Raw genomic sequence first — 14,575 nt, forward strand, 5'->3', positions numbered from 1 at the left:
CAGACATTATCTTTCATTTTTCTTGAACTTTCATGAATAGACAATGGTCTTTTTCACATAAAGTCTTAAGACTGTTGTGCTAGCGACTTTGTTGCTCTGTTGGACCTCATTTTCGCAGTAGCAAGGCACAGAGAATTAAGACATTGATAGTAAGACATATTAAGACCTTAGCCCTTGAGTGAATGATGAGATGTAATAACTTAGAACCTCATATGTCATGTTATAGTTTGTGTAGCAGATGTGTGTACCGTTTGGAGATTATGCAGAGCAGTTTTTGTTTTAACAAGCAATTCCAGGTGATAACTGCTCTTCAGAGATTCAAAACAGAAGTGTCGTCTTTTATGTGCTTTGCTCAGAGTCTAGCATAGCTCTGCTGAATACTGATATGGAAGACGAAAGCAGAGGTTTAAGAGAAAGCTTAATTAAATAAGACCAACTGCCACAGGTGTGTTCTTCAAGCTTTAAAAAAGACCAGGGACTGGTGGGATGGCTCAGTGAGTAAAAGGCGCCTGCCAACTAGCCTGATGGCATGAGTCCCATCCCTACAACTTGGAGCATAGAGCTTGGTGAAAAGAGAGAACTGACTTCTGTACCCACACATACCACACACACACACACACACACACACACACACACACACGTGCGCGCACATGCGTGTGCATAAATAAATGCAATAAAAATGTCTTCAGAAAGAACTAGATAGAGGCTATGAACTATGCCTCTAGTATGGATGAATTGTTTAATGTACCTTTTTTCTGATTACTTCAAAAATTCTAAATAAAGTTGGTATTTTGTTTTGTATGATTATTTATGGATATATTCAGCTTTTACTGTTTCTAATTCATGTTAGAATAGAACTGAAAACACTGAGTTGAGTAAATGTTTATTGGGAAGTCTTTACAGCAATACTATTTTCTCACAAACCAGTAGCGAGGATTGAAGCCCTGATCTTTTAAGTCGTTTTTCTCTTCCCCCACACAGCTCTGGATTATGAACTGGGTGTTAACTAATACTTTGTACTTTTAAATTATCGACTTCTTTTGCCTAGAAATCTTGATTTTTGTGATGATGTTCTTTCTTCCACCCCATCCCTCATCACAGGCGGCATATTTTCTACCTTCAGCATCACTTAAATGGCAAGTGTCCTCTCAACTTGACTCACCTGTCACCTGCAGACTGCTCTGGGGGTACTTTGAATGACTTGCACCTGATTCCAGCAAGCCCTCAACTATCTCAGGCAATGGAAGTGGACGGACTGAATGACTCTAGCAAACAAGGCTATTCCCAGGAAACCAAACGCCTGAAGCGGACCCCAGCTCCAGACTCTCTAGGCCTAGAGATGGAGCACAGGTTTATTGATAAAGTATTATCCACTTGTCGGAATGTAGAGCAAGCCAGGTATGCTAATGCATACAGGAAATGGCTGGTGACTTTAAGTCAGTGAAAGGTGTGGATTCATCCTAAGAAATCCCCTTTTAGTGCAATATTGCTTTCCTTTCTCAATGCCATAGCTGCATGGACTGACTGGCTAACTCTGGATTCTTCATCTACAGCTTAAAGTCTGTAAGAAACATTTTGTTTTATTTATTTTGCTCAGAGCTGGCATTCCTTTGGGTACAAAATAACTGTATAGTTCCTTCTTGCTAAACAGTGAGTCTTAAAGTTTTCCTGTTTGATTCCATGCCCTTTATTTTAATATTTGGGCTTTTCATTTGGTTCTTGAGATTGGTTCACGTACCTTTACCCACCTCAGTTCAGTTGCTACATAAGCAGTTCCTTTAAAAATTGAAATTTTAAGTTGCAGTTCAGCTTAGGAATATTCATAGATGTGCAAAAGGACTTGCTCTAATTGCAGTTTTGAGAATAAAATGGCTAGATGGATGGATATGTGCAAATGTAAGCCAATTCTTTTTCAAGAATGTTCTCCAGTTACCGACTAAGAGAACCAAAGCCAGGAGTGTTAGGATTTATATAGAAAAAATGCTTCCGATGTAATCTATTTTTTAAATGATTATTTAAAAGAAACTAAACTAATTTAAGAGTTTATGTAATTGTAGTACTGGAAAATTATTTTTATTACTAGTTTTGATAGATTGTTTTTACCTCATATTTGGTATATGCCAAAACAGTAAGTCAGCCCTTATAAAATAAATTCTTTTTTAAAAAAACCCAGAAATGCCATTTTTAGTTATTACTACTTTTTCCTTCTAAAGTTACTCAAGAAAAGTGGGAGAAAACTACATATAAATGTAGTCCTTTCTTTATAAAATTTAAGTTTCTAAGACTATACTGGATAAACTGCAGTTTTTGTCAAGTGGCTAGTCGGAGTTTACTGGCAAAATCTAGGGAGGAAGGCTAGTTTTAAGCATTAGTTCAATTTTTACTTTTAAAGTTAAACAAAACACTTTGATACTAAATTCATCAGGGATAAGTACCAAAGTCCACATTATAGCTATATCTCAATAACAAGGGCTGTGTTTTTCAGGTTGGTGAAGCGGGGTGGGAATGGGTCTAATACCGTCTCTGTCTCTCTTACTATATCCACCCCTTGGGATGAGCCGTGATTCCTCTGTGTGCATCCCTTCTCCTTATCTTACCAGTCCACTCCCTGCTTTCCATCGTTCACTGTTCCATATTCTTTTCTTGTGTGTCTCTTTTTCAGGGATGCCCACTGAAGCTATTATCTTTCCTATGTCAGTGAATTTAATACCTAGCTATAAACACAGGAACTATGAATAAAAGGTGCCCCTCTCATAGTCCCTCCTTTTAATGGTTGTCTTGATTAGGGTTTCTATTGCTATGACGAAAGTAAAAGCAACTTGGAGAGGAAAAGGTTTATTTCGCCTACACTTCCAGGTAACAGTCCATCACTGAGAGAATTCAGGGCAGTACTCAAGCAGGGCAGGAACCTATAGGTAGGAGCTGATGCAGAGGCCATGGAGGAGTGCTGCTTACTGACTTAACTCTCCATAGTTTGCTCATTTGGCTTTCTTTTAGCACTCAGGACTGCCAGCCCATAAAGTGGCACCGCTCACAGTGATCTGGGCCCTCCCTCATCAATCACTAATTAAGAAATTCCTTTGTAGGTTTGTTTATGGCCTGATCTTATGGAGGCATATTCTCAACTGAGGTTTTCTCTTAGACGACTCTCGCTTGTATCAAATTGACATAAAACTAAGGCAGCACAATGGTGGAAGCTGTCTCTTATCCCATATATGTGCAAAACGTAAGCAGTGACGGCAGAAACAAGCGCCGCCGTCATGTTTTGCATGGTCTCTCACTCTTGGTGCTGTGTGGTGTAGGTGGAGGACAGAGGGAAAGGCGAACTGCTCGTGTCACTCTGGTGGGAACTTGTCCTTGAGTTAGGCACTCTGTATTAAGATGCTAGGGCATCATGGTATTATTGGGTGGCAGACTGCTGAGCTGAATGAGGAGGCGCTTAGGATACTAGAAAAAAAATATTCTGCTGGCCCCAGTAGATAGAGCTTACTTTCTTGGGGCAAAGTTATGTATACCATTTTATAGTATTTAGATGATAAAAATACTCAACGTTGTTAACATAATTCCACAGCCTTCTATTTACAAAGCATAGTTTGAATCATCAGATACCTCAAGTTCTACATGGGTCTCTATAGGAAAACAATTACATGTTGTTTAACTTCCCTGAGATTGAGTAGAAATGACAGCAGTTATTGCTGCCGAACCCTGTCTTTACCCGGTATTACCTTTCTCGACAGCATCCTTTTTAGTTTCCGAAGTAATATGGCTTACATTTGATGTTGTTTGTCAGGCCATGAGCATAGGCTATGCTGTATGAACATCTGCTAACTTTTTTTATAGTGTCCCATTTCTTTTTATATCTTCTACTCAGCTTCTTGGTCATCTTTGGTGTTAGCCGCCTTCTTATGTCCTCTAAGGCTCAGCCCACCCCTTCCTGAAGCTGTGGAGTCCTCTAATATACCGTGGTTTCTTCTTCCTAATAAAGTAGAAAGTAGGTAGCAAAAATACAGATATCTAAAAGATACTGTTTCTGTGTGGCTTTTGCTACATTATGTCTGAAATTAGCATTTTCAAGAGTTTGTTCACAGGACTTAGGATTTCCCTGTACGTTTTCTCTGTTTGGCATTTACCCTCTCTAGCAAGCTACTGTGTCTTTGACCAAATGAACTAACGCCATAGAAAGAATCCGTATAATGTAGGGTTTGTTTAGACACATTCTTCTGTACATATGTTGCTGTTAAAACAAACAGTTAGTTTAGACTGAGACGTTTCATCTGCTCTCACCACAACCCCACCCTACCCTTTTTAAGGCTGTGTATTTTGGTAATTGTATTTCCAGGTTATATCATATGCCTTGCACATAATAAGGACTTAATAACTTTTTTAAGTTGACTAATTCACTCTTTGAAGAAGGGAAAGATTGATCATAAATGATGGAATAATGATCAGGAAATTAATGAGTTATAAGTTAGTGATGTGGGCTACCTTTGTTAATACTTAAGGAGAGCTCTCACATGTAAAATTAGTGAGATTTAGATTTGCTGTCTTCATTACCTTGTTTAGGCTTGTTAACTCTCAGCCATGAGATGGAGCTCTAGAATTCTGAATTCTCTTAGCTGTTTGTCTACACTAAAGACTCTCAGTGTCAATAAGATCCACTTGGTAAGATTACTGTTTTCTTTCACTAAATGATGTTGAAGAGCAGACCTTGCATACAGAGCCAGGGGCACATTTGAGCAGATGGCATAATGCTTGGATTTAGAGACTTGTTGATCTGCATTTGTATGTGAGTCATCCTGATCCCCAACTTGAACTGTGGGCCTTCTAGGTACTCCTGGAACCTGCATGAGCCATTTTTTAAGACTAAGGATTTTATATCCGTTACTATCCCATATTACTTCTAAAGAAATTCTGGGCCAGACATTTCTTACTCTTGGGGCACAGTTCTAACTTAAGCTATATGCTTCATTAATTCTTTTCCCTTTGTTTTTGCTGGTGCTCAGGCTCACATTTGTTAATCAGTCGTAGAGTTAAATGTGTACAGATTATCACCAAAAGCCACTTAGAGTTTCAAATAAGGGCTAAGTAACATACAACGTAGAAGCAAGCTTTTGAGTTTATATGCAGCAGTCTGTAGAAAGCATGTGTGGTAGACATAGTCATTTAGCTAATGTTCAGATTCTCTCAGTTCCGTGTGTGTGTGTGTGTGTGTGTGTGTGTGTGTGTGTGTGTAGAACTTGTTACAAATTGTCCATCTTGCAGTTTCTCTTACACAGCACAAGGTGGTGTCTGACATGGGCCAAATGTAACTTAGGCATGGAACCACCACCATACAGGCATCTCAGTTGGCTCCCTAAGTTAGGGGCGATTCAGTTGTAAAATGAAGAATCCTTTTTTTCCCCTAGAAAGCTTCTTGGGTTTACTATTATTTTGCTATTAGAAATTTTTTAAATGCTTGATTTAAAAATTTTTTAATATTGTAAAAACCATATCTTTTGTCTTAAATAAAACTGCAAACCCTAGCAATATGTATGCTCCTCCACTCCCAACACACGTGGTCTGTAATGAGCGTCTACTTATTAAAGCAGCGTGTGGGGGTACGAGGAAACTTCAGGAAACTCAGTTTCATAGAAACAGTGAGTAAGAAAAAGCCGCCCCAAGAATTCCACATATTGTCACATAGTGTCTTTTTAAAAATAACTGTATAATATCTTAACTTGAGTGCCTTTCTTACTTCAGTGTGGGTTACAAGGTTATCTTATACTGAACTCTGTGTTTAGCTAGTAAACAGGATAGAAATTTTATCAGACAGCCCATTATAATGCAATGAGATACTGACTCGAGAAGATAGGATCTTGTGATTTATATTTCATTATTGGCACCCTACAAAGAATCCCAAGACTTAGAATTTGTTCTTTCCCTTTGTCAACTAACATTTTGAGTTTTGGAGGCATCATAACTACAGGGCCACGTGCACACAATTAAACCTGTGCATTCTGTGCTTGAAGGGAAGCAGGCAGCACACCAGTGCACCTCACAGCAGGTGGCTGTCCCCAGTGACCCTTTGCCTTATTCGGAAGAGCCTTCAATAGCACTTGCTAACACCAAAAGAAAAGTGGTAAATGCTAAAATGAAATTTCAAATTTTATGTATTTGTGTAGGGAAGGGGACGGTAGGACCATCATATTTCATGATAGCAAATAAATTTTCTTTATAGTAAAAATTCCAAAGTGCTTTGCAGAGCATTCTTGAATAATATATCTCTAATTATGTTGTGTTCATAACTGATGCAGGAACAAATGTCTCCTGTGTGGATTTAGGGTGTGAGGGGAATTCTCAGGCTCTCAGCTGTGACTTCTTTACCTTCTCAGGCCATCCCTGTTACTACAGAACCGCCAGAGACTATTGGCTCACAAACCCAGGGCAGTTGATTTGATCTGTGCTTTCCGAACAAGAGCATAGCCATAAAGCTGGCCCTGACATTTAGTAGTTGGTTGTTGTTCCTCAGGGTGTAGAAGATTTCATCAATTAGAACAAAATATTATATTCTGTGGCCAAAAAGAAAATGCAAAATATGCTAAATACATTGCTAGCTATTGAGCGTTAGTATGCAAAAGCTAATACATGCTGTCTTGCTGTTTGTCCTGTAGTTGTATTGTGAATGTTACCATAAATGTTGCCCATTAAGAGAATTTCTGTGTTATATTTCCAATTTGGGGGAAGTGGAGAACATTATATTTTGTTTCAGTTGACTTTCTCAGCCTTTAAAAATCATATTGAGGAAAATAATTACTATTGTTTTGCAAATTGACAGCTGTTTTGCTTCCTAAGACTTCTTTTTCCCTGCATATGTGAGATGTAAGATGCAGACATGTTCAGAATATCGCATACTGCCTTCATGTTATAGGAAACTAGCATGTCAGACTGGTAAATATTGGAGAGGAATATTAACATATCTCTCTCTTAATCATTGTTCACATTCTTAGTTTTGGGTAAAGTATGCTACTTTGTATGAGAAATACATTATGAAATTTAAATATGTAAGGAAAGATTGTATAACATTGCAGCCAGAGTTGAGGATCTTTTTAGGTTTCTAAACACACATACACACATCTAAAGAGATCTGGAGCCTAGGTCTACATGATTTTATCCCATTAATTTTTATATTTGCTCAAAGTATTCTTATTTAAGGTAATTATCCCAATAGACAGCTTGCTCTAGCAAAGTTGGAAACTGACTTAAGTGTCCACTTGCCCTATCTAAATTTTGTGAAAACTGTTTGATTAGGAGTTTGGTAGTTTATAAACCATGTTATTCTGCTTTTCTTCCATCTCCTTAAGGAATCAGCCTTTATTTCATGCCTAGCAGTCACTCTCCTCAAAGCACTGCTCATGTTTATAAAGTGACGAATAATACAAATGATGTTTTGGTGTTTTGGTTTTTTTTTTTTTTAATGTGCCATGGGGAAGTATATTAACATCAATTCACACAACTCGCCCCTGGAAGCATTCATTCATTTATTCCCATATTTAATGTCATGTATTTGAAGCAGGCAGCTTTTTGTTGGTTAAAGAAGTGGTACAGATGAGAAGTACTTAGTCAGCTATTGCTCTACCATCAAACTAAGAGCTCTCACCAGGGAGACTGTTGCCATCTCTTCACTGAAGAATACATTTGTAGAGCCATGTGTTGGACACTGGAAAATGTTATTACATAACATGAATTATTACACTTGTTTGTTTAGGTGCAATTAGAGACATAATAAAAATATTGTTTAACAGAACCATAGTATGAAGACAGGAGTTATAAAAAGCTGAAGCAGTAGCATGTTGTGCAAGACACATTTAATAAATGTCTTTAAATATTGGCGGTTAAACTCTTTTAAAGAGAGCTTGTGGCCACCTTCTACAGCCCCCGTATGTAATAGCATATCCTGCACTTCCCAGCAGAGGCCCCTTATTCCACCCCAATTCTCAGTTCCTTTCCTGTGTCTTAAAAGTGATAATGATAAAATAGGAAGTTGGGCTGGGTGACTTCATATAATTTTCTCAGAATATGTTGGACATGAGGAAGAAAATTTTATCAATGATACTGTAGTTTGAGGACCTATTCTGAGTTGACCTGATGCAAAAGATTTAAACAAATATTCCTACCTGAACTGTGAGGAAGCAAGTGTGTAGTGTAAGTCTAAATGGCTTTGCCTTCGGTGGGTGAGCTTGCTGACGTGTGACTGTCGCTGGCTGATGTCAGCTCTACTTTTGGTGTGTTTTGTTCTAGGAGAGTAATAGGGTGTACACTATACTAGATCACAGTACTGCTTCTGAGCCGGAAACAAACAAAAGATGAGGTATTATAAGTACGCCAAATAGTTATCTACTATTACAGAAACAAAGAGAAAGACTTTAAAAGTACAGCAATGTCTTTTTTTAAACTTGGGGTTTTGTATGCTAGTTCATTGCATCGTTTAACATTATAACACTGAGGGACCTTCACTGAAGAAAAGGATCTCAGATAGTATATTCTACTATTAGTTTACATTGCTTGTAGATTTTCCAAAAAGAGCATCCAATAGACTGCAGTTAACAGTGGACGCACTGCTCTGACTCATGGTGCAGCATCGGATCCTGGGCATTAAGCATTGGTTAGGCCAACTCGTTTTCTTGGAGACAGTGTCTTCACTGATAGTACTTCCTGTGCTATCCCAGTCTGCATGGAAGTTCCTTTAGCTCTTATGTATCCACAGTTTTAAAAGGATTAGATCTCTTGTGAATTCTTTACAGTTAAAATGTATACCCTGGAGGGGAATAAGAATAAATTTTATAAAAAGGTATGTGCAAAGTACACTTGTGGTATTTGGGAGTTTAGTATCCCAGACTGATTAAATTATGTTAAATTCTAAAGCTATCACTTGGACTTTTGGCTAAGATTAAATGTAAATTCTAAGAGTAACATAATCATGTATTGTTTATGACTGTGGTATTCAATGGAAATGTAATATGAACCAAAACGAAATTATAATTTTCTAGTAGCAATGTTTAAGAAGTGTAATTAACTTTAATAAAAATATATCTTATTTAACTTAATCTATTAAAATACTATTTCAGCATATAATCATTATAACAAAACTAAGGAGCTAGCCGTCTCCTTTCTTCTCTGTATATTAGCCTTCACAGTTCAGTGCGTCTGGCCGTGGGTCAGGTCCTCGGGCTCCACGTGTGGCTAGGTGCTGCTGCATCAGCAGTGCAGAGTTCCGGGGCGCAGCGCACGCATCTGTTTAAATGTGGAGGTGACAAGTAGACATGACCTTTCAGTACTTTATGGATTATGTAGGATATTTAGAAAGATATCTGATGGAGTTTTCCTTCATCTTAATTTAAGTCTGCTCTAGAAATTGGATCAACCTGATCCAGTTTGCCAAGCATTTTTTTAAAGAGGAGGAATCCTGTGCCATGTGGAATACCATAGTCACTGTCGTGGGTACTGATGGTACGGTTTCAGTCTTCATTACAGTCCATCCTGTTCCTTAAAAACAATAGCTTAGGTTGCATGCTTACTGTGTATCTGTACCTGTTTGTTTTCTATTATTCTTGTTGTATAATGATGTATATTAACCAGCAGCCCTAGGATTCTAATCTATGCAGCCGTCTTCTGGAACATAATGGTGTGCTTACTAAATTATGATAAGTGGCAGAGAAATAGGATGAACCATTTCTTTTCCCATTAGATTTGTTCTTTTAACATGGAGCCATGTACCAAACTAGCTGTAAATTACTGTATTTCTGTAGACTATGGAAATGGTGTTGTCTTGCTGATGTCTAAGTAAACTTTACCTCTCCTAAAACAAGTGCCACGTGTGATTGATCTCTGTGCTTGGTAAACTTGGCAGCGTCAATCTGCCAAGACATCCAGTTGAAATGCTCTGATTGTGTTAGGTGGGTGATGTATATAGTCTGAATGAAACCAAGAACTGATTATGTAATACAAATAATAGAACATTAAAATAATAGGATTAAAAAAATCAAACTTAGAGAAATTACATAATTGTCTTTCAAATATATTAACAGTGACAGATTGACATAGGAAGTCATTATGACCATATATATGTATACACACACATATATATATTATATCTTCAAATGAAGATAAAGTGAGACATTGCTAGTGTTGCACCCTATCTTGTCTCTGTATACTATAAATTAGAAATTACTTACACTTGATGAAGAACCCAATAGATGGACCTAGAAAAGTAGGCAGTGAAGTAAATACTATATGTACTCAGATTTTAAATATTTCAGAAGGGTGTTTTATGTTGAAGGGCATTGTTAACAGCAAAGGTTATGTTAGTAATGATATACTATTAATTATGCATATTTTGTATAGGAAACAGGCTGTGGAGGATTCTTTGATTTTTGTTTTTTCAATCATTCCAAAGAGCTATAAACTACTTAAAAATGCAGGGTGTTTATTTGTTTGTTTTAACTGTTATGATAATGAAACTTATTTTTGTTTTTGTTTTTTTTGTTGTTGTTGTTGTTTGTTTTTCAAGACAGTTTCTCTTTATATCTCTGGCTGCCCTGGAATCTGCTTTGTAGACTAGGTTGACCTTGAACTCACAGAGATCTGCCTGCCTCTGCCTCCCTGAGTGCTAGGATTAAAGGCGTGCGCCACCACCACCCAGCTGGAAGGTAACTTCTTAAAGACAGTCTTAACATAGACTAATAGGCAGATTGTATGACTATGACAAAATTAGTATTAGAAAGGGTGCTTCTGTGGGAAATCATACTGTTTAACAGCATGTTTCTCCAAGTGCAAGACTAGCCCTAGTAACAGATGTGGCCTGCACACTGGCCAGCTAAGTTAATGTAAGGGTCCTTGGCCATTGGCCTGAACTTAGCAGACACAACATTTTCCTAGAACTTACAGGCATGGCACTGTGTTATTTTAGAAAGATGCAAGTGGCACAGCACTTGTCTCCTAGGCACTCCTCCTAAGCCAGGCTGGGCACCAGCTTTAAGCAACAGTGTTCTTGCATGAGAGACACCCTATTGCTTGCCCTCTCTTCTAGGCTTTAGAAGAAAGCAATGATTAGCCTGTGTGCTTCTACAGGATGATTCTTCAGTAATATTAGCTTCTGGGATAGAATCTACGTTTAGTAACAAAACACTCATATTCACGGAAAGCTTACATTGTATGCTTCATATTCCTCTCAGAGTAATTACATACTGAAAGGTTGACCTCCTGTCTCGAGAGCTAATGGGCTGTCATGTTTTGGTGTTTTGTTAAGTTGCTAGTGATCTCAGTAGACACAATTTGGAAAGACTATTAGAAGGTCATTAAAGAAATGGGGTTGGTAAAGCTTCAATAACCCACTTGTTTTATTTTGTAATTTTACCATCTACTTAGATCCCTGGGGGAAAATAATCTCCAATTCTCTGGACACATCTGATTTGCATCCGTTATTTGATGTAAGTCTTTATTAATTCAGTGATGCCATAGGGAAAAGGGTGGAAGCATTCTGTATAACACTTACTAGAGTAGGAAGTTACAAAGCCCAGCATCAGGTTGAGGAAATTGCTCTTTTTCTACATACTTACAAAAATAGAATGCATAGTTGGACAGGAAGGGTCTCATACTTTAACTTTTGGAGTAAACTATAAGCTGTCTATAAAGTAAGATACTCATTTTTTTTTTTTTTTTTTTTTTTTGGTTTTTTCGAGACAGGGTTTCTCTGCAGCTTTAGAGCCTGTCCCGGAACTAGCTCTTGTAGACCAGGCTGGTCTCGAACTCACAGAGATCCGCCTGCCTCTGCCTCCCGAGTGCTGGGATTAAGATACTCATTTTTTAAACAAATTTAAAAATTTATTTCCAGTCATTACAGAACTAACTTGCTGAACAAGACTAAAATTATGTTGAGGAAAAGGAGAATTGTTTTAAGTAGAGTAAGGAAGAAATCCAACTTAAACCAGAACACTGACGGAAAAGGTCTTCAGAGTGGCTTAAGAAAAAGGATTAAAGGAAAAAAACACCTTCAGAAAGCAACATTGAAATTATCAATGTGCCCAATGAAATTAATAATGTAGAATTATAAAAAAGAAGTTGAGGACTGTAGGTATACATACAAGCAAATACACCCATGTGTGCAGACATGTGCACACACATGCACACACACCCATGTGTGCACAGACACATGCACACACACATGCGCACAGTTCTATTCATGTAAAGCCTTAAGAATAGATGCTGACGTTTAAGAAGAGGGCAAGGAGAAATGGGTTGGAAAGGTGGCTTGATGACAGAACTCACCGAGCTTGATTCCCAGTGTAGGACAACTACAGCCCAGCAGGATCCATGCACTCATGTGCACATAGCCTCCAGCCTTACACACATACATGTAATTAGAAATAAAATTTTAAATTCCTGAAGATAGTAGAAGCCTGACCAAGCCTGGAACAAGATGAGAAACAGAGAAGTTGCTGGCTGGTTTTTGTGTCCTACGCATACATTGATAATGGCTTCGCAGACATACTGATACATAGATAGCACTTTTCTGATGAAGTAAGAGAAAATACTGACAAAATTAGGCTACCATACTCAAGATTAAACAACATAGAAACTATCTTTCCAGTGTTTTGCTCTACAGATGCAGTACCATACCAGCTCCAATGGATTTTTTTTCACAGACATTGGCAGGTATATGGAAATATGAATATGTTCACTATCTTGATTGTGGTATTGGTTTCTACAAGTATATAAATTTGTAAGGACATACTGACTGTGTATTGTGAATATGTTTGGTTCCATTTATTATATGTCAGTTGTACCATAAAACGTAAACACAATATAAATATTCTATTGATAATGGTTTGTGTAAAGTAGGTACTGCATTAACAACTATGTTTACAAATGTAAATAGCAATAAAAAAGATTGAGTATAGCTGTAACACTTTTCTAAGGATTTTATTGTTTATATGTGTGTTTTGCCTGCATGTATGTATGTGTACTGCATGTGTGTATTATCCCATGGCTGGCGGATTTGGAGCTGGGATTACAGATGGTTAAGCCACCTTGTGGATGTTAGGAACGGAATCTGGCTCCTCTGAAGGAGCAGCAATTGCTCTGCCATTGACCGATCTTTCCATCCCCCAGCTGAAAGTTTCCCATTAGAGAGAGAGCTCACTGTAAATTCTCAATAATTAAACTATGTTGGCATAAGGATACTAGGTAAAAAGACTAGTGGAACAAAACAAGAGTCCAGAAATAGCCTGCAGACATGCGGTTAGTTTTCTCCTGGCCAAGGCACCAAGCCATGTTATTAGGCAAGTTAAAGGATAACTATTGCTGTGTCCTTATGGAAAGGGGATCTTTTTTTTTTTTTTTTTGGTTTTTTTCGAGACAGGATTTCCCTGTAGTTTCTAGAGCCTGTCCTGGAACTAGCTCTTGTAGACCAGGCTGGCCTCGAACTCAGAGATCTGCCTGCCTCTGCCTCCCGAGTGCTGGGATTAAAGGCGTGCGCCACCACCGCCCGGCTGGAAAGGGGATCTTTAATGACCACCTTGATAAAGACAACTTTAAAGAACCATGATGTGGAACAAACAACCAAGTCCAAAAAACCATAAAGAAATAAGAAGTAGATCTGCTTTTCTGCAGAGACATGCTTCTTCCCACCTTCATGCTGCCCCAGATCCTAAGAACCTACATGCGAATCTAAGAGCGACTGTACATGGCATGTGTATCAGCTACTGCTGCTGTGTAGACACCACAACCAAGACAACATCTAGAAGAGTAGATTTCTGACATAGAGCTCCGGACAGAGTGGTAAAGGCTGTTGGCAAGCTGCTCTCAAGTCCTGCCAATTCAAAGCCAAACTTCATTTTTTTGATAGTTTTGTTTGTTTCATTTTGTTGGTTTTGGGTTTGGTTTGGTTTGGCTGATACGAGCTCCCTTTGTAGTCCAGGCTGGTGTGCCAGACCATGCCTAGTGTTCATTTAACTATTTTTTTTTTTAATGAAACCAAAACCTAAGTCAGCAATTCCAATAACAATTCTTTTCAATCCAATGTTTTGACACAATACTAAGACTATAAAGGTATAATTCTTGCATGCTGGAGAATGATAATAAGGAAATATTAAACTTCATTGTTTTCTGTAACTGTTGTTTCTATAAGAGCAGAGAACTGTGTGGATAACAAAAGGCACAGGGAACTCCATTTTGAGCTGTGGTGCTTGAGGCAACACTGGTCAACTCTATGTTATGTCAATGATGGCCACTGCATTGCAAAGCTGTGATTCAGACCCGAGTCTAGGGGCGTTGTTTAATGAAACCGGCCAAGCTTTGCCAGGAACACAGGACTCATTACTTGTTTGATTTTGATTTGACTGTTGCATATTCTGAAGCCTTTCACTGTTATGACTCCCATAGTTACATAAACCCATAAGGGATTGGCACCCATAGTGTAAGAGAGGCCACATACAAAGATCAACTTACACATTTTAGGGATTTAAATGAATCACCTGGACACTACTAAAGTGGAGATCCATAACCCTAAAATCACAGACAACCAAAGTAAAAACAGACC

General features: G+C 38.1%; 1 protein-coding gene across 1 annotated transcript in view; it reads left to right on the forward strand.

Moving 5' to 3' along the window:
- Ptar1 (protein prenyltransferase alpha subunit repeat containing 1) overlaps window positions 1-9,844 on the forward strand; it is a 46,310-nt gene extending 36,466 nt beyond the window's left edge. Inside the window, exon 7 of the mRNA XM_038333865.1 lies at window positions 1,102-9,844. Within this exon, the coding sequence (XP_038189793.1) occupies window positions 1,102-1,444 (343 nt within the window). The 3' untranslated portion in view covers window positions 1,445-9,844. The remainder of the gene's footprint in view (window positions 1-1,101) is intronic.
- Window positions 9,845-14,575: the final 4,731 nt, after the last annotated feature.

This window comes from Arvicola amphibius, chromosome 1 (genome assembly GCF_903992535.2).
Source record: "Arvicola amphibius chromosome 1, mArvAmp1.2, whole genome shotgun sequence".
Classification (NCBI taxonomy): Eukaryota; Metazoa; Chordata; class Mammalia; order Rodentia; family Cricetidae; genus Arvicola; species Arvicola amphibius.